The 21,228-nt window shown below is 42.4% G+C and overlaps 1 protein-coding gene across 1 annotated transcript in view; it reads right to left on the bottom strand.

Annotated features, from left to right (window-relative positions):
• Positions 1–1,660: 1,660 nt before the first annotated feature.
• Positions 1,661–21,228, bottom strand: part of ARHGEF38 (Rho guanine nucleotide exchange factor 38) — a 36,460-nt gene continuing 16,892 nt past the window's right edge. Inside the window, exons 5-15 of the mRNA XM_054295413.1 lie at positions 19,503–19,650; positions 16,469–16,486; positions 12,358–12,557; positions 11,733–11,866; positions 9,680–9,784; positions 8,376–8,498; positions 6,284–6,604; positions 4,370–4,510; positions 3,014–3,212; positions 2,573–2,832; positions 1,661–1,846 (exon numbers count right to left, since the gene is read on the bottom strand). Coding sequence (XP_054151388.1) covers positions 1,661–1,846; positions 2,573–2,832; positions 3,014–3,212; positions 4,370–4,510; positions 6,284–6,604; positions 8,376–8,498; positions 9,680–9,784; positions 11,733–11,866; positions 12,358–12,557; positions 16,469–16,486; positions 19,503–19,650 — 1,835 coding nt within the window. The remainder of the gene's footprint in view (positions 1,847–2,572; positions 2,833–3,013; positions 3,213–4,369; positions 4,511–6,283; positions 6,605–8,375; positions 8,499–9,679; positions 9,785–11,732; positions 11,867–12,357; positions 12,558–16,468; positions 16,487–19,502; positions 19,651–21,228) is intronic.

The following is a 21,228-nucleotide window of genomic DNA, read 5'->3' as shown; positions in this document are numbered from 1 at the left end:
ACAAATTTCAGGTTTAATCTCTGTGATCCCCCACTGCATTCAGTCTCTGAGCAAGACTGACAACTTTTTCTACCCTTCTATAAAAATAACCTGAAAATTGAGGATATTAAAGAAAATGAAACCAGGTTCATTATCATAGCAGAAACTATTGTGTGCAGCAACTGCCCTAACTTTTCTTATCCTTCCTCTGCTGACAGGTTATTTTCTATTACATCTCACTAAGCATTTTGAATAATTTCATCTTCAAACCCCACTCTTCAAACTATGGGAAGTAGAAACTCAGACAAAAGCTTTAGAACAATTTCTGTTTACCCTCGATCAGCAACACTACCTGCTTTCCCACCCTTGACTGTAACAGTGTTGCCATTTTTGTCATCAGCACAAGCAATTATGCAAACCAAAAAATACCTGACAGGAGTGTACTTTCAGTTACACCATTTGCAGCAGGCACAATCACATTTTTGTTTCCTTTTTGCAGTGCTTTGCACCAGGTCTTTGCTAATCACTAGAGGACCTCAGCATTGCTGTGGTGAAACGCTTTGTGTTGAGCACTCAGATACCCATGAGAATCACAAGGAGGGGTTTGCTGTTTGCTGTCACCATTCAGTCTGTCTTAAGTGCTGGGCACCAGCCTGATCTAGGAATCACTGCAGTCAGTGAACCTAAAGAAACTTATTGACTAGATATTATGATCCCTGCATCTGACTTAAGGAATCAGAGAGGCACTAAATAGTCATTGAAAGGCACCACTTGACTTTTCTTTTTTTTTTTTTTTTTTTTTTTTTTTAACCAGTGAATTTCCCAAGACTAATAACACAGGTTTCATTTCACTACACAGATCTTGCACTAAAACAGTTAGTATGGAGACATATGTGGATTTCAAACCTGGGGCACTTCCATATTGCTACAAACTGTTTCTACCATATGAAGCAGTTGTGTAATTCATTTGAAAATTATGACTTCATGTCACAGTACCTGTTTCTAGTGTCTCCTCTTTTCCTTCCTGCATTTCCATATTTAACTAAACGTACCTTCTTCCCTGGGACTAGTCACTGGTACCACCACACCTGGTATGTCTTAAATGTTGAAATGTTTCCTTAAAATTAAAGTCCTTTTTCTTTTTCCAATCCAATAATCTCCACTGAGAAAAAATGTTCTTCACAAAAGCGGCTGAGGATAAAAACAGACAATCAAAAAAGCTCAAGTTTTAAGATGTGTCTGTGTGCACTGAGATAACAGTTCAGGAACAACTCAGCCTACAGTATCCCTGATGACTGAATTTGTCCTTTTTCAAGGCTAATTCTCTTCATCTTGAATATTATTTGCTAAATATCATGGAAGAAAAATGTAATTTCATCTGTGATTTGTACTTGTAGGTTGAGTCTTGATGCACGACGCTTTGACAAAAGAGAAAATTATGGGGTAATAGAAAAGCAAGCTCTTCAGCATGTTAATCAGAATCAGTCTTCCTGTTAAATGTTTCCTCCCTCAGGTCTTGACAAGGTGATAGCTTTTGGAGAATGGAGGTTCTCGGTATCATCTGTGTGCTGGATACCATGGCTTCTGTCAATCACTTGTGAGCTTGCTTTGCTTGCAGCAAACCTAACAGATGATTATTCTGTCTGCTTCAGAGAGCCTGGCTCAACAGGCCCTTCCCCTCCTAAGCATATGTCATCTTCCCTAGATAATTAGATGGTACATATCCCTTCTGACCTTTTGCTTCAGCTAGCCACCATTCCTTATTGCCACTCAGGTCGGAAAAGCGAAGTATCCTCACCCTCTGGTACTCCTGAAGGCTGAGTTCTTGATCACTTCTAGCTTGAAATGCAAAAACAGCATAGAAGATCTGAAAAAGGAAAGCCACATAAACAAAAATCAGAATTGAAAAATGTAGCCACATGTTACTGTGTAGCTGTGTATCAGTAGCAGTTCTGTATAGAGAAATGTAATAATATGTACAAACCAGCGTTCAACTACATGGCCTGCAATTTATAGACAGGGCCAAAATAAAAAGTAAAATTGAAGCATCTGGGAAGTTCTGCATGACAAACAAACCAATCTCCAAGACCTCATCACCTTGCAACACTGGTAAGGTTTTCAGCTCACACCAAGTAGCCATGGATTGCATGAAGAATTTTTCAGCAAGGTTTCCTCATGGGGAATCACCTTTCCTAAAGCTCCTGTGCTAAAATGTGGCACATGGGTCACTTCTGTGCCTTGCTGATCAGCATTCTTGTCACAGCTTTCTTGTCACCAGTAAGTTGAAAAATCCCCCAAACTGAGCTATTTTGCAAGTTCCTGCTCCGTATGAGAACCTTGGGGTGGGATACATGGGGTGGGATAATGCAAGTGTGTTTTCTGCAACACAGGACTGCAATTCACAGTTTAACTGATTCTCTTTTCCTACCTCACAGCTATTTTAGAGCAGAGAATAATGAATTCCTATGTCACACTGACAGATTGGTGCCACTCTTTTCTGGTATGAGAGGAAACCATTTAAATTACTAACAGTATAATTTTAGATTTTAAATAGGAACAACAAGAAGACAGGCACAGTGTGTATCATACTTACCTGCTGCTCATCCATACCCTGAAGAGCACCAGTCCCCGTGCCATTAATTGCAGGATTTTCACAGAAGTGGAAAGGTGAGCAGCTCTTACTCTTCTGGTACCCTGGACTGCTTGTGCTGCTGTCAGCAGAGGGCCGTGAAGAGACAAAGAGGCTGATGTCATCAAAATCATCATCACCAAAGCCATTTTCTGCTGCATCCTTCTGTGCTTTGCCTGGATTGTATGGCTTCAGGAAGGAGGAGTACACATACCCTGTGAGGACTAGAAACCAGAATAAAGAGACAGAAAATAAATAAACAGCAAAACGCTGCTAAAATAATTTCAAAACCAACCGCTTTATGCAGCTGTCAGTATGACAGAGGCAAACAGATGGGGCCAGAATGAAAGGAAATCAATATCCCAAAGGGAAGCTGTTATTGGGATATTTGTGCAGAGAACTCACTTCCTGTGTCAACAAGCCATCTGCTTGTGCTTCCAAAGGGGTCCTTTTTCTCCACAACAGCCACCACGTCTCCTTCCTGCACGTCAATATCGAATTCCTGCACGGCGTTGCACTTGCGCTTAGCCTGGTACAGCGACTCGGTGCTGTTGGTGGCCAGCAGCTTGGACCTGTGCTCCTCTGTCTGCCGTGGGGACTCCAGCTGGAAACAAATCATATTCATCCTCAGTAATGCTGGGGCCATTTCCAGGTAAAAATCTGGATAAAAATGCTGCATGTGGCAACTGACCTAGCATTTTCACACACAAACCAAGGAGTTGCACCGGGACCAAGTCTCCCCTGCGAATGCAGGAAGAACCTGTCCCACTGCTATATTAACAGGTGAGCAATAAAGGGCAGATTTCAAAGAAATGTAGGAATTTCACTAATTAAAGACCTCTTAGTCTGTCCTCTGCTCTCGAAGAGGTGCTGTTCTGTATGTGAACTATCTCCTGCTTAATTGGTTTTCCGTAGCCATGACCTTTGTATTCCGATGTAATATCACAGAAAAAGCATAATCCAAAAATGGGCTGAGGTGTGCTAAGGCCACATAAAAACTTGCATGATAAGGCATTAGGCAAAAAAAAAAAAAAAAAACAGTGGTACCCAAAATGGCTGCTTTTTGTGTGAAATTACCTCTCTAAATGAGGGCAAGATGCCATTACCTGCTGGAAGCATATTCATTTCAGGGTTTGGTTAGAGGGCAGGGAGGGAGGTGATGCACATCAATGGGATCTTCACATACCACAGAAGCAAGAGCACCTGTGCCTTCACTGATGCTGAAAGGAATTCTACAACTGCCCCAGCTTCTTCTGTAAACCTGCACCCAAGTCCTTATTTTTCTGTAAATCAAACTCCTAAAACCTCCAGAAACATCTGATGAGATTGGGAACACAGATTTCCTGGTGGATTTTCTGAATGTTCTGCTGTGGGTGTGTATGTTTGTGCATATATGTGTAAACACCAGTGCACATAACCACAGCTGAGCACAAGGAAAAAACAATTTCTGAATTAGAAGACTAAGATGCAATGTAAGAGCATTTAACAAAACAAGTTACCAAAAATATACCTAAGCCTTAACATGTGCTTAAAGGGCTAAGAGCAATTTGAGGTAATTTCAAGTGGATTTTCAAGATATTAACATGAAAAAAGTGAAAAATCTTCAGAGGTTACTGGTCAATGAAAACTTTACTCCAACAACCTGATGCAGAGTCACAGTGGGGAGACAAAGCCCAAACCTTTAGGTAGCATAAAAATGGATTTTTTCAACAGTGATCGAAAGAGGATGCTTCATACACAATTGGGATGTATGGTACTCACCGGAGAAGGAACAGGTTTCTTTTTTTCCAGGCTCAATTTTCCCTCAATAAAGATTGTACTGATGTTTTCTTTTACAAAATTCAGCTTGTGAACCTCCTCTATCAATTGATTATGCACTTCCCAGATGCTTGAGGAGGACAGCTGCAAACACAAATGTGGGTTAGATCTCATGTACAAAATGGGAGGGAGATTGGAGAGAGCAGACTTAATTTAATTTGCTGAGTGCTAGGAGTCAGGAAATCTGACAAGTTATGACTATTTTCTGCAGAGCCCATAAGCAGTGCAATTTCTACATATAAGATGTAAAGAGAAGCAAGGTCTTTGCTTAAAGAAAGTCTCTACTAGATGCTATTACATTTAAATGGCATAGAAATTGAAGTTAAATCATTAAAAATATTCTAAACGGTGATGAAGATTAAGAGCCTTGCATTTATGCTACTGAACCACCTGCTTTCACATGCAAATGGGCATCTCAGCAGCTATCAGAGTGGCCAATGTGCTACAAGGTTTGGAGTAGTTTATCCCACAGCTGTGTGTTTGTGCAACTGAGAGCTGCAAACAGGTTAAAAATTGTTGGGTAACTGAGTCTCTGTCTGTGGCACTGAATAACTGATTTTTGTATATGCCTAATACCAAAAGCATTTGCTGATGTAAACAGGAAAAAAAGAAAAATAAGGTAACTTTGTAGCCAGACCCTCCCAGAAAACAATGCCCAATACAACAGCTTTCAACACATGAAAAACATCAAATTACAGGGATGAAATTTCTTCATGCAGAAAAATCCTTAATTTTCCCATTAAACACCATAGCTCTATGGTTTGATCCTGACCTTGTTTTGCTTAATTTTTCAGCTGCCCTTTACTATAATGTGCTCTGTTCCAGCCTTGATGGAACAAAAACACTCCAGAATTGCCTTTCTAGAGTGTGTTTCCCAAGCAGCCTTGCTCTGTTCAGGTGAGTGGATTTGTAGGTGTGGAAGACATTGTTGTAGCTGTGTTTCTCAGGGGGTTCAAGTCCTCCAGGTGAGGCTATTCATTACTGCTGAGAGATATCTGCAGGAGTTTCTGCATCATATTTGGGGTTTAAAGCACCTTGATTTTCATAAACACGATTTCATCGGATCTCCTAACTTGTTTCTCTTTTGCAGTCATCTGTGACTCTGCAGTCTAGCAGCAAATGAGGTGTTCATGTACTTTCTTATAATTTCCTGTGTTTTCTGGGCTAGTCAGAGTACATGCTAAGATGTGCTAGCAGCTGCCGTCTTTTTGCCTCCCTGTAATACTGTTGCCATTACTGTAACTGCAACAGCAGGAACAGTCCCATTAGGATCATTCTCAATGAAAAACCCATGTCTGACAAGAGTTCAGAACAAGTTCCTCAAAACTCACTCCAGGGTGACCCTACTGTGGCCTTCAGTACATAAAGGGGGCCTACAGGAAAGCTGGAGAGGGGCATTTTACAAGGGCATGTAGTGGCAGGACAAGGGGGATGGCTTTAAACTGAGAGAGGACAGGTTTAGATTGGTTACTGTGACCCTGGTGAGGCACTGAAATGGCTTCTGCAAGGAAGCTGTGGGCTCCTTATCCCTGGAAGCTTTAAAGGTCAGGTTGGATGGGGCTTTGAGCAACCTGGTCTAGTGGAAGATGTCCCTGTTAATGGCAGAGGAATTGGAACTAGATGATCTTTAAGATCCCTTCCAACCAAACCACTTTGATTCTAAGAACTTAATCTGTACTGAGCTTGCAAAGGAAAGAAAAAAACAATCTAACTGTGCTCAGCAGAACAAACAAAGTCACAAAATCAGTAAATCAGTGTAGCTTTGTAGATATGTGTCCTACATAATTTTAGCCAAAGCATACAGAAAGAAGAAAAGAGAAATTAAGACACAGCCACACCTGTTTCTAATGTACTTACTGGAACAGGCACCATGACAGCAGAGTTTGATTGAAGTGCTGCAAACATAATATTCCTGAGGAGGGTGATGAAGCAATGTAGACAGTTCAACACGATCTTTTTGGCTGCTCTGTTGAATACCTGAAGTTCTTCCACTAGCTGTGCATTTAGAGCCTCATATTCTTTCTTTGCCAGCTCCAGCTCTTCTCCAGCTGACCTCTGAATGTAGCTGTTGTAGTCCAACAACTTGTCATAGCGCTTCTGGATGAGCTTCTGGGGGCCTGGAAACAGGGCTTGCAGTGCTGAGAGAGGAGTCAAGACAAGCTTGTCCAGCTGAGCCATCTGGAAAGTAGAAACCAAACCTACTCATTACCTTATTCACACAGTCCATCAGATGCCACAGGGGGCTGAGCCTGATGGCAGCCCATCCAGCAATCTGTTAATCACTGTACACAAAGCTTTGCTGCCAGAGGCAGTTTCAAGCAGGGTCCAGCATGACTTAGAATCTCCTTCATAACGGGAGATGTTCAGTTTTATAGATGTTAGTTTTTCAGTTTTCAGCCTCTGCAAATGGCAGTGGTCCCTTGGAGCATGCAGCCTCAGGTACTGCCCCTAGGGAGCTGCCGCTGGGGGAAAACAGCAAGGATTGATCAAGTGGTCAAATAAAACTGGGATTTCCTTGGCTGGAAGGCCCACATCAATATACACTCTAGAGCCAACGAGGTCTTATTAAGTGGGAGACTTGAATTCTCTCAAAGCTGCTTTTTTTTTTCCCCTTTTCCCTCTCCTGGAAACAGCTGTAACTCAATTCCTGTTTAAGCAAACACAAACAATCACTTGATTTGATTAAATTAGGTTGTGCTTGTTGGTTTTATCTCTAGTAATCAACAAAATTAGACACCTGGTAGAAAAACCAGTCTTCCTCAGACTTTTCCATTAGTCTCTAATTGTCTCATGGGATTAATATTGCATGAAATAAAATTTATTTTTGTAAGTAATTTGTTCAAATACAGCACAGGCTGGTAGTGAGTGAAATTCATCATCAGATTAAAGCTCTTGGACATTCTGTGTGAATTAAGTTGTTGGGTTGGATGTGAGAATATAAAAGCAGCTGCCTCTGCATTCTCAAAAACATAGCAGAGTTGAGGACAGATCCATTTTAGCCCCAGAGCTGCTCTCCAAGGCCAAGATGATGTACACTGGCTAAATAGCTCCTACTTTATTTCCACCTGAAAAACTGGGCTGTGTTTAGTGAACCAATTTTTGATGCATTAAGAAAACAATTCTTCCAAACTGCTGGACTTGATTTCTTAAAAAGAGGCTACTGGGAATTTCTGCCCTGAAAATTTTCCAAAAATCTAATGAGAGAGGAAGGTATACATTATTGACAAATGCACCTCCAAATCTGAATTTTTCCAGCTTGAGCAGCTGTTCGAATAAGCAGCCTGTCCCATTTTGAAAAGACATTTAAGTACCTTATTAGAGCCAGGCATTAGAGTTCATTTTAATTCTGAAAGCAGAAGACTAGTTGAAGAAGTAGACTATTACTATTTTAAAAATTGCTTTATAAATTACTATGGGCTATATTTGGATTTTTCGTGGTTTCCCTATATGAAGGATTTGACAGTTCTATGTTAATATCTGGACTTGATGATCTGAGAGGCTTTTTTCCAGTTAATAAATCTTAGATTTTTACAGATCTGTGATTCCAGGAGCTAACAGTACATAAGCACAATATCAATCACAAAAGTCACTCAAACTGAAAGTGCTGGTAACAAAAACAGCAAGGCAACAATCTGCTGCTCTTTGCTGAAGTTCAGATGAAACAAATACAGAATTGTTCAGGTGATACAAATTTAACACAAAGATTTTAGTATAAACCCAGGAATTTAGCTTGGCAGGTTTTCTTTCATTCTTCTAAGGAAAATACAATTCATTTATATTGTATTTTATCTTAGTTCCTACATAAATTCAACCAAAACCCCCATTTATCTTTTCCAACAGATTCCTGAGCTGGTTTTTTTTCCTCTTTTCTGTCCTAGTCTTCCTCACATGCAGCTGTTTTCTCAGACATACAGACAGCTGTGTAACAGTGGACATTGCATTTACTTACAAAGTCTTCACACAGATTTGCAGTGTTGGTCTGTTCTTCCGAACAGTCATTGACTTTGTCATCTTTATCTTGCAGGATTTCCTGAAGCTCAATTATATTCTGGGCAGCCAGATGTATAGAATCCTAAATGAAAACATGGTAGGAAGATGAAACTATTACAATCTGTTTTAATATGCTGCATTCACTCATGCAGCTTCTCAATAATACTTCTGGAATCAGAAATATTTTCCATCTCCAACACCTGCGCAGTTGCTGTGCAGTTTCCAGTCATCGTGAGGTTGTTTACTGTGATAGTATTTTCCTCTGCTTTGTCTATTTTCAGTGTAAACTATTTAAGAATCAAGCTGTTAATGTTCAACTGAAAGAATTATGCCCTAAACTAATGAATATCCCACTGGAATTCAGCTACTCCTCAGCAAGAAGCCAGCTTACCACGCATCCTCAAAAATCTCTTTTGGGGGACTAAGTAGGACTAAGTGGTGTATTTCAGTTACTCAGAATTTAAATCTCAATGAAGTGTGGATCCATTTGGATAAGGAGCTGTCAGCACCACTGCAGGCAGCAGCCCTCCTTGGCTGAGCTCCCCGGCCTTTCCCTGTTTGCAGAAGCAAGCACCATAAGCCCTGGCCAGCTGGCTATTGATCTTGCCTATCTCCCAAACAGCCTCCCTGCCTGGCTAGGGCACTCTTACCCTTGGACAGGCTTCATGCCATCCACAAAGCTGGCAAGTGGTCCATGGGAGGGGCAAGCTGATAAATCACAAGCCAACCCTCAGTTCTGGAGAGGAGGGTTGAAGCAAAGACATTTTAGAGAACTCAAGCACTCTGCACATCTAATGCTAGTCCTCAACACAACGTAAACATGGGAAAAGGGAAGGGGTCCTACCATCCACAATATGTATTTTAGGATGTTTTAATTTATGGGGCTGCAGCTCAGTTCTTCAATCTTTAATGAGAAGATTGGTTCAATCTCAGTTTGTCCTTCACTGCAGCAGATGGGGGTGACAGCTTCACACAGAGATTGAAAGTCCTGACTGTGCCACCAGACAGAACCTTCTTCTCTGCACCTGTGGGTCTCCACAGAACCTGCCTCTGTCAGGGGGAAAACGCAAAACTATGGGCTTCAAAACTTCTTTGCCATTGGCTCAGTAATGCAGTGGCAGCAAAGCTTATTTATTTAATATTCTGATGTAGACAGCCCTGCTAATAAATAATTTGGTGTTGCTCAGCCAGTGAAAGAAATGTGTGTCAAACTGGTTACGGACAGGGTTTGTGACCACAGATTGCAGAAAGGCCTGTACCCACCTGGAGATGTTGTGAATAAAGCGAAATGTTCTTCACACACAATTTCACAGTCTTCTCTAGACTTTGGAACAACTTTTCTTCCTTATCAAAAGTTCCATCTTTCACCTAAAATAGACATTTGCGCTGTTATTTCGGCAGCCCAAAGGAGCCTGGCTAACAAAATAAACATCCAGAGCGCTGCTAGAAAAATCCCTGAACTCCTCCCTTTGAAAACAGATCAACCCCTAATTCTCCCAAGCTCCAGCTGTAATTCAAGAAAAGTCAAAACCACTGGGCAACACAGCAGAGAATTCCATTTTTAATCCTTGTGGGAGCAGGGAGTTGCTTTACTACAAGGCCGACAAAATGCTTCATTTTCCTGTGTGGTGCTGTTCCACCTGAGGAAAGGACAGGGGGGAAAGGTGGCATGGGTACTTGGGAGGAGAAGGTGGGATGGATATTGCAGAGGAAAAGGTGGGGTGGGTATTTGGGAGTTAAAGGTGGGGTGGGTATTTCGGAGGAGAAGGTGGGATGGATATTTGGGAGGAGAAGGTGGGATGGATATTCGGGAGGAGAAGGTGGGATGGATATTCGGGAGGAGAAGGCAGGATGGCTATTTGGGAGGAGAAGGCGGGATGGCTATTGCAGAGGAGAAGGTGGGATGGTTATTCCGGAGGAGAAGGTGGGATGGATGTTCAGGAGAAGAAGGTGGGATGGACATTCGGGAGGAGAAGGAGGGATGGCTGTTCCGGAGCGGGGCCGCAGCCGCTCTCCCGCACGCCGGCTGCAGGTGGAGCTGTTATCCCAGAGCTGTTATCCCAGAGCCGAGCCAGCCTCTCCTCTGGAAACGCCGGCAGCCGCCGATGGCCTCGGGAAACTTCTTAATCCCGCCCTGAAAACGCGGTCAGTTCTGCCCCTCTTTTCCTGCAGGGGCTTCAGAAATCTCAAGTCACGTCTCAGTGTTTTTGCCGTGGGGGTGTCGGCGTGTTTCAAGACGTGAGTCGGGAACTTTCTCAGTCTAATTAAGCAGGAGAGGCGGCTGAATCTCTAACAGATGCATTCTGATACTAAAATGATCCTCAAACGTTTAAAGCTTAATTAGAAACAAAACCAAAAAAACATAAACCAGAAGTTTCTAAAGAAGAAAATAAAGGGAAAAGAAAAATCACATATCCTCTTAATCAAATTTAATTCCCTTTTTCTCTGATTTTATAGTCTTACTGGTGTCTGTCACATTTTGAATACAAAAATTTCCACTGTATAAATAAATGAACAGAAAAAAAATATATGTGAGTGATTTGGATCAGAGGAAGAGAAGAAACACTGATAAAAAACAAACCAGGAAAAAATGGCATGTATCTTGTGAAGTCACATCTAGAAAGGCAAGTGACCTTGTATAATCAGCCATCTCATGCAGTGAGGTGCACTGGATATCACTTTCAAGGTCGTTTGTAATTGATTTTCTTTGAGATTTCAATTTAAGCTTTCCTGAAAATGTTTATCCTGCTAGGTTTTGAATTACAACTTTGAAATTATGAAGGAGGATTTTACTTTTGGCCAGCCAACACCCATCAGACTTATCACAGAGTTCTTTCTCTCTGTAGTTTTGAGGGTTCCAGGTCTTTGCACGTGTAGAGGCAAACCCTGTGGCCCTTTCCTAATTAGAGGCATTGATCATCTTCCTTGGTGGATCCCAAACCTTTAAAGCTACAACATGAGCAAGACGGACTGAACATGTTCTCAGCCCTGACAATAATTATTGCCAGGGTATCTGCAAAATGTTGACCTCAGGCTGAGTTTCACAAAACTACCTCTCACTTCCTCTCTACTGAAGACCAGAAGTTTGAGAAACTCTTGTGTAAAAAAGGAAAAGGTGGAGAACACATTACATTATTTTCTGTTTCAATCACAATGATCTTTCCTGTCCTCTGTGACAGTCAGAAAATGACGTTATAAATTAGGTAGGAAAAAAAGCAGCACCACAAACTCCATTTCCAACATGTTTTGAAAAACACCCTGTGCAAAAGCAGAACTGAAGCTGTCAATGCAAATCTGCAGTTGGATGAGTAAGTACCTGAGGTTCTCCCCTCGTCAGTATTTTCAGATGGCTGGTGACCCTCTTGGATTTCTTGCTAATGGAGTGAATATTCAGTCGGGCAAACTTTTCTTTAAGGGTTTCATCATCATCATTCTTCCTATACTTCAGCACTGCAGACAGGGAATTTCATTACATCAATAGTCTGTATTCACAGGACTTTTCACCAGAACAGGCACACAAATATGAAACTATTTGAAAGCAGACACTTTGATGTAATTTGGGGTAATGTCATGTGAAAATGCTCAAGAGGATGAAAACCCCATTATCAACAGTAACCCTGGGGAGAGCGAAGTTAGGGCTTCAACCTGGCAAATCTAAAAAAAATATTGCTATTACTGCATCCTAATTATTATCGGTGTTTGCAACTGCATTACAGACACTATAACATTAATTCTTTCTCTGTTTTCATACTGGAGTTACCAGTCAGGTAACATAGTTGGCTGAGGACAAGGAACATTAAGGCATTGTTACCCTCTTGAAACTCAATGTATTACACACCTTGCGTGGCACCAGTTAAAATTTATATAGTGAAATGTCTGAGCTGAAATATATCTTGTAAAGGCCAGCCCAAACCTACAAAGAACTTTCTGTGTTTTCTTACCTAAATCTTTCCTCCTTTTAAGTTCATTGATGTTCCAATTAATGGTTCTCATAGTAAAAAGGGCATGTTGTAGAGCCTCGTGGTCAGGGTGAGAAGCAGGAGTTGAGTTCAAGAGCTCCCGGAGTAACAAGGGATATTTCATCAGCCGTTGCACTGGTTTGATCAACAGGGATCCCAGGTCCATTAGATTTGGCTTCCCTCTGTAATTTACACAAAAATAATTGTCACAAAATTAGAAATTCCTTGAATTGCAATTACAGCTCAAGTCAAAAAACTTGTCTGGTAATTGCATAAAAAATTGCATAAATAAAAATAAGATAGATCTGTGGGGGAACACGGGTGTTGTAAACAAAACCCTGCTGTCCCCCCCTCAATGAGAAATACACCCCAGCTCTCTGAATTTTCTGTTTTCAGAACTTAGCAGACATCAGCTCTGAAACCATCCCACTCAGTCTAAAGGAGCATGTGCTATAACTCACACATCACAACACCCAGGAAAGGAGATGTAGGTGGAAGAACAAATAACAGGAAGTTTGAGAAATGCGTGTGAGAGCAGGGCTGTTACATCCTGCTCTGGGCCCTCAGGCTTAAAACTGCAACATTTCCATGCTGTGGGTAACTGGGATGCCTATTCACAGTGCATCCCTTCTCACTACACCCCTGACTTAGCACAGAGACCCTTAAGCTTTACAGCCTTTCACCTGGGGCTTTGCTTTGCTGGCTGCCAGTCAGTTATTTCTAATGATGCCTTGGCTTCCAAAGGGTACCAAATCTGGCCTGGGAAATGTTGAACACACAGGATATTCACACAGGCTTCATCCAGCCTGCTGGAAGACTCCCTTACATAAAGGCAAAGCAGGCAGCTGGCCAGGGTGGCAGAAGGGTGAGAGCAGGACAGTCCCAGCTCCCAGCATGGGCACAGGGATGCTCTGTGGCTCTAGGCTCAATCCCCACTGGCTGGGCTGGGGCAGCAGAGCAGCATCCCCAGGCAATCAAGTGGCTCAGACCATGAAGGGCCCCCTGAGCTCTTGGGCCATCTGAACTCACACTCCAGCCCTGCTCCAGACTTTGGTTACACTCTCCAGGCTGGAATGGGAGAGGCTGTGCAGTTTGTGGGCTGCCACAACAGCCTCAAAGGAATCAGGAAAGGACTGAGCCACATGTGCCTTCATCACCTTCCATGTGGGTCTCCCCAGAAACACGGGGTCTCCCCAGAACAGGTAACACCAACCACCAGGTGGCCAAGAGCAGGGCCAGCCACTGCTGAGGCTCCAGCAGCAGGACAGACATGTCCATGGCCTCCCCTCATGACAGCACACTCCTCAGCAAACCAGGCACAGCTCCAGCACCAGCTACCTGGCACTTCCCCATTGAAACTGAGCACGAGCTCCTGGTGACAGTGTGGAGGGCAGTAAAGCAGAGCAAGCTTTCCATTTGCACGCCCAGAAAGGCTCTTTTGGACCAGAAAAGGTTTTCTGACATTAACTATGCAAGAGTTAAGGGCAGACAAAGAAGGATTTCTGCATATGGAAAGAAGAAATGACACAATGTAGAAGGAAAGTACAAAAAATAGGGAACAGCCACATGGTTTTGCAGGCTGACATCTATTGTTTTGTGCAACAGAAAGCATAAAAGAAAAAAAACCCCTTCATTCCTACTTTTATATGTGTAAAAAGTACAAGAGCCAATCCTTACTTGCTGACTAATTAACAACAATTTGAATGCCTTTGAGAAGAGACATCTGCATATTTAAACCATCTCTCTCAAACAGGCATTATCTGTAAAAAAGTTCTGCATGAAAAAAATTTAACAGTAGATGCCTTTTAAGGCTTCCTCATGTCCTGAAACATTCTCATCATTTCAATTCCCCTCATTTCCCCTGTATCTTACATTAAATAGAAAGCTGTTTTTCCTTCTTTCAGCTTCTGGCAGCAATAATGAAAAAAAATCTTAAATTGTTATTGTTTTCTCTGAAAAGCTCTATGAATGCAAATCTATAAAAGCTGCCTCATGAATGGAAAAATCTTCAAGCGTCTTCTCTTTATATAGTTGCACTTTGGACAGCTGCCCAAGTGATAAACAGCCCTCTGTTCGGTATCTGCATGACACAGTCTTGCAATATGGTGTGAGAGATAGCAGGTTTGTTAGGAGATAATGACTCCCTGGGGCACTAAATGCCACAAAGTTTGACTCATCTAATTCTCCCCAGCAAGATTAGCTGAGATAGCCACTCTCCCTGGGCAGTCCCATTTGCAGTGCACCCTGTTAGGACCCAGGGGCTGCTGGGTCATGGCCTTGCCACACGACTCAAGCAGGAGAGTAACACCTTGTGACATCTATTGTGCAGAAAATTAAGTTGGTAATTCATTTGTGATGCTACTTCAGCCTTCCCCCACGTTATTTTGAATTTAGCAAGTACTCTAAGCCACATGTAACTGTACCAATCTCACAGCAAATTATCGCCATAGCACTGCAGCAAATGCAGCTGGCAAACTGAAGTACTGGCAAACTGAGCTCCAGGGCACAGCCTCCCAACAAAACACAGTCACTAACACAGACACATTCCCACTTGTTTAAAAAGCCCATGGTGGTGAGCCACACAAAGGCAGCGGAGGCAGGATTTAGTTTCATTTGCTCTCACTGCCAGGCAGCTTGGTCCAGTGGCAAACATGACAGCCAGCATGGTCCAGCCGGGCTGAGGCTGGTGTGATGGGCAGCTGCCAGTTCTGAGATGGTGAGCAGGAATCAGGCTGCAGCAGGACTCAGGATCTCGGGCTTCATGGTCTACTATGCATGCCTTGATTTTAGCACAAGACACGTAGGGCAAATAATTCACTGTGCCATAAGTCTCTCGAGCAAACCCAGGGAACTCACTGAGGCTGCACAGTTGTTAAGCCAAGCAGAATTTAACCTACTGAGCTGCTAGCAAAGGGCAGCACTGTCTGGTATTTATGTAATTGTTTTCTTGATCATGCTTGAATGAAAAGCAGTCTGGGAGCAGCAACATCACAGACCATTTGGGGGGAGTTACGCTGTATTTTCCAGTTCAAGAGTAATCAGATTTTTGGGTGCAGTCCTGCCCAAGGGCTGTTGCAACTCTGCAACCTCTGATTTGCAGGTGATGGGACTTCCTGAGTGCCCTGCCTGTGAGGCAGCTGAGCTCAGGGATTTTCATATCTGTTGGGGCTACACAAGGCAGAACAGCCAGTCTTGGGTGATTTCAGTATGTATTGCTGCCTCACATGATCATACTGCGACCTTCTGGATATTTTGTATCTCTTGGAGCCACACTCCTTGTGGAACAGGGGTACACAGGAATATCCCTTATCAAAACAAACTGCAGAGAAACTATTTCCTAGCACAAAAGCTTGAAACCTCCAAAAGTAGAGTTTCAACGTGCAAGTCTTTCAAAGTGTATTTTATGCAGATCATAGTTATAACATGCAATTAACTGACTGATTAACAAATTCCCTGACTTGGCTTGAGGTCTCTTCCTCTCCTGCCAGCATAGACCACACTTGCTCCTCCTTTCTCCTAACACTTTGTCTGGAGTTGTAATCTTTCTCTTCATTTCAGACAGTCCCTCCTCTGACCTCTCACTGCAGGTTGCTAAAGGCATTGCTGCATTTCAATGCAGCCAACATGCTGGATGTCCAGAAGCTGCAGCTGTGATAAATTCTCCTTTACAGCTTTTCAAAGATGTCACATTTGGCACAGAAGTCCCTTAACCAAAACTCATCAGTGGCTGGGGGACTTTCTTGGCTAAGTTGCAATGAGCTTGTTCTTTTCCGATATTCTTCCAGACACTGTTGGGGGAAGATCCTAAAGAAGGCTTCTCACATAGGGCTACTGAAGGGGTTGTCAGCTTAGAAACAGCTTTACCTGCAGGCCTGCCTGAATTGTAGCAGGAAATTGGATTTCAAAGACTGACGCTATGCTGTTGACAAACACTCAGAGCATTCTGCATATGTCCTGGAAAATTCTCCAGGTTATACTGACACAAAAGGCTTGTGTTCTTAAAATTACTACCTGTACAGCTCTAAACATACTAAAGATAAATCAAAGACACTTTAAAGATTATTTTACATGTAAAAAAGGGCATAGTACTTACTCTTCTTCATATCTCTTTCTGCAAAAGAGAAGAAAACAAAACATGCATTAGATTCCTCCTAAAAGGGTTTACACAGACCAGGAGATTCTCAGATACACTTCAGCACACAGGGTAGCCATAACTGGCAAGGTAACTTAGGTTTATGGCTGCTGTGTGTCAGCAGAACTGCACAAAGCAGCCAGAGGGTACTGGTGAATCTGACCCTGTAACTTTTTGAATGGACAGCCCCAAATGCAAAAGGATTATAAGAAACCTGCTTTGGCTGCAAGACCCAGCCTTGTCCTCACACTGTTAGAGAAGGAAGTTTGGATCACTCTGCTAACAATTGTAGGTAACATCAAGCCATTAATACAAAAAATAAAACTAAACATCACTCTTACACTTTACATACATCTCTGTCTACTCTCTTTAAACAGAAATGTAGTTTTAAAAGAAAAAGAATACATTTCAGGTTTTTAGGGTGTGGAGTCAATGAAGCTGTGAAGCTTTTTGTAGACCACACATCAACTGAAACCTCTCTGGAGTAGGATGGTGTTGATGCATATACCAAAAGCATCAGGGACTTAAAATTGTAGTTTGCAAACTCGTGCATAGAATGCTTTCTTATGGTATGAATACACTCAAATGCAAGAGACCCAAACGTGTCAGCACCATCCCTGCATCAGGCTTTCCTGACATCACATCCTCAGCCACACTTTTTTGACTGCCTGCACTCTCATCTCCTGGCCCCCAGTGCCTAGCTGAGCATCTGGAAGCTGCTGCTGCTTTCATTGCTTCTGCACTGTCAGCATTTTGTGTGCTTGTGACATCCCTCTGCCCCTGTGATAGTTGACCGAGGTACTTCAGGCTGAAAGCTGAGCAGGTAGCTGCCAGCATCCTTTCATTTTTACCAGCTGCATTTCTTTGGCTAGGCTAGCAAACAACATCCCCAGTTTGCATAATCGCTGCTGAAACACGGGACTCTACAGAAATTGGATTTGCACACGTCTCCAATGCAGACACCTACATTTTGGGATGGATTTTTTCCTCTTCAGTCAAAAGGAACAGGAACCTCAACATAGCTAATTAAATCTGATTTGTCTGTACAGGTGTGCAGAGTGCCACTCTCAAATTGCTCCTGATATAGAACTTGTTTTTCACATGTCAGATATTACTCAGTGGAGGCACAGAAGCCCCTACTGATGTCAGCTCATTTAAGATTTTCTAAAGTGGAACAATATTCTTTCCAAGGGAAAAGAAAACTCTTTAACAAGTAAACATTTTTCAAAGATAGCACCAGCCCCCATATTCGTTATGTCTCACAATGGAAAACAGCTTGTAACTTATTTGGTAACAATCTTGCATAGTTTTCTTCCTAGGGCAAATATTCTCCACTGGGTAGAAACAGTTTTAGATGACCACAGTTCTGAATCTCAGCATGCACTTTCAGGTCATAATAGTTGAATTGACTGCAATCTTTAGGCACTGGGAAAGGTCACAACATAATATATACACACCAGTGCTTTTATGGTTGGCTCCTGCTTAAAGGCTAATCAGGAAAGAATAAGGCAAAACAAGGGTTCATTGTAAGGAAGTCCTTGTCACTTCCTGCTAGCAAAGGCTACAGTGGCTCAGCACAAAATATCCTTTCTCTTCACAAAGCCCAGCTGTGATTTTGGAGCAGAAACACCTCTTGCTGACTCTGGGATACAAGTGGCAACATCCACCCTAGGATGTACATGGACATTATTTTTTATCTGTATTTCCTTCCACGTCCCCTTGCCTCAGCAGCATGGATAAATGAATGACAGTAGTGGCTTCTCTTGATTAGTCAGGAAAGATTATTGTAGGCATCAGCACCAAAATACCCACTTAGGAGAAATACCTGGCCATCCATTAGCCTGAAGGCATGAGTTTGTATGAAAATTTATTTATTTCAACTTCCAGGGTAGCTAAAACTTGAGAACCCTGTACATATACTTTGTTATATATTTAAGAGCCAAACATGTTGTACAAGACAAGCTTCATTTTCAACAAAACCTATCTTCAAAGCAAACACTTCTCTTTTAATGTTATTAATATTTTCCTTCACCACTCTTTCCAGATTTCACTTGGACATACTTCCCATCTCCTAAGTCTTAACAGATCTCTGCAGACCAATCACAAATTAAGGTGTGGCTGAAATATCTGTTGCTGCTGTACACTCCTTTATTTGTGATAACTTTACATCTCTCCTACAAGAGTGCAGCATGGGCCTTTCCTGGAGCTGGAGCCAGACCTCTGGTCTGAATCTGCGGCATGTTCCCTCCTGACAGCTCTGTGTGATGCTTTTGGGAAAGTGAGGGGCAAGGGGATTTATGGGTGGGAAGAGAAGCACTCTCCATGGAGTGGATGAGCTGATGCTTGTCACTAGCTGCAGGAGGAAGCTGTGCTGGAAGACAGATGGATCCATTACTTGGCAACATCCCCAGTTCTCTACGCATTTTCCCAAGGGTCTGGCATTGGAGCCAATGGCACAAAGCACCTGCCTCTGGTGGGAAGTGGCAGCTTGCTGCACCACTGTTTCCTCTCAGACACCCTCATTATGAGGAGTTGGGAACTGCACAGCAGCTCCAGACCCTGGGGCCTCGTAGCAGCAGCCCAGAACTGCCAGTGCACTCGAGTAGCTCCATAACAGCCTGCTCCAATTCAAGGAGCAGACTTGCTGAAGACAGGGGGCAGCAAGTTTCCTGGGAGCTGGAAAAGGTGTTCCTAATAGCCCATGATATGATGCAGCAATTTTTTTTTTTTTTTTTTTTTTTTTTTGCCAGTATGGGGCACTGAAACTAAGGAAAGAGCAACCTTTCTTGTGCTATTTTTGGCCATCTTAGAGAGAAAAAAAATCTAATCATGGCCCCTGGCTTGTCATCTTTTCATGAAAGCAGCATAAGCCAGAGCTCCCAGCAAGCCTTATAAAACTCCGGATTTACAGGGGACCTTTCATCTACATCCATTTAAAATGTTCCCTGCCAGGCAACTGACTATGGACGGAAATCATCATTTGAAAAGATCTTACTTTAAGGACTGTACACAGTCTCTTAAATGCTGCTTCAGTTCTTCATCCTTTTCATAGTATTCCAGCATGGTGTGTGCATCATCATGGTGATAGCAATAGATTTTATATGTGTCTTCTAGTGGGCCTTTAATCTGCAAGAACACTTCCCCTGTTAAGGAGAAAAACAAAGCATGTCAAGTCAGACAACAGCATCTCAGAAGGAGATTTATTATTCCACCACATTAGCTGTGAGCTAAAAAGGCTGGCTTCCACTTTACTTCCCTTAGAAATGATCTTGTGTGTTTATGTGCATTATTTATTACATGTATTTCTCAGCTGCTCATCTTTGTCATAGCCAGGCACCATTATATCAGTGTTAATGCACAAAAATTCCCTCAGGGGAAAAGCATGAAATCTCTACAACCCCCACCCCTTCAAACACAACCTCCTAATTCACTGCCCCAGCTTAATGTCCCTTCGTTGGAAAACACACAGGAGAGCTTAACTAATAAAGGGAGACCATTTTTGTGTCATGGGCTGGCAGGAGGGATGAATGTAAGCCTGTTAGCTTTCCTTTTGACTTTTTTTCATGAATATGAACTTAAATGGGTAATAACAGGAATAATGACTCTATCTTCCATTAGCCATTTCAATTTTATCTGTTTTGCAAAACCTTGAAATGGCAATTGTTACGACCTAGAATAGAGAATTTTCTCCACATGACAGAAGAAAAACCTCCAACCCCCCTTCCCCCTAATTAAATGAAACCACCATGGATTACAGTCATTTTTATATAATATCTAGGTTTATATACAGCTGAAGAGGGAGAACACCTCCATCTTCAGTCCTCCACACCACCATTTTCCCATAAAGAACAGTTGGGAATTTTAGAGGCACTAAAGTAGTCCTACACTCATTTCCCATTTACTTTTGGAGCCTGATTCTCTCAGCCTAAAACTCTTGTGTCTGGTTCTGTGTATGTAAGAAATCTGAGCAGGGAGAGCATGCTTCCTCTCTTCTGCTGAGATATTAGCTCAGTTCTTACACAGTTCTGCAGCAGCCCCCCGATCAGCATCTTTGGAAATGTGTATAATAAACAACAGCAATGCTGAAAACTCCTGTCGGGCATTTACTGAAAATTATTTCTATGTGGCAACCAGTCCAAATAGATGTTTATAAACATTCCTGTTGAGTTCCAGCAACGACTATTAAAGGTAAAAGCTGAACACTGCATTAATTGGGAGCTGTCTATTCATTCACAGAGCAAGCTCTGAGCTGTCAGGCATCCTGCATGCTTCATCCTGACCAGAGTGTGCTGTTCCATAATACATTGCATTGAACTGCTCCATCTTCAAGTGAAAAATGATTCAGTTACCACAGTAACACAGCCCTGGGTTTTCTGCCCTAGCAGCGAAGGTTAACTGGGCTGTCTAATGCACGTTGGTTTCAGGGTGCAAATAAGGGAAAAAACAATGAGAAGCTAAGACCACCACAGTATATTTTAGTTACTGAAAGGGCACAGTCAGAAAAGCACCAGCATCCTGTAGTTAAATGCTCTTTAGCTGTCTTCTCTGCCTTGTGCTTACTGCTAATGCTGATGGCTAACAATGCACATTACATCCTGGCTTTCCCATGAACTCTATGCAGGTCTTTATTAGCCAACAACCTAAGGGGAAACCTTAACAAGCCTCAACCTTGATCCTGCATGCTTGGCACCCAATTCTAGAGATCATGAGCTCTCAAAATT

This window comes from Melozone crissalis, unplaced genomic scaffold (genome assembly GCF_028551555.1).
Source record: "Melozone crissalis strain CALT ecotype California unplaced genomic scaffold, PUWL_Pcris_2 ptg000006l_1, whole genome shotgun sequence".
NCBI lineage: Eukaryota > Metazoa > Chordata > Aves > Passeriformes > Passerellidae > Melozone > Melozone crissalis.
This window is presented reverse-complemented; position numbering and strand designations above follow the sequence as displayed.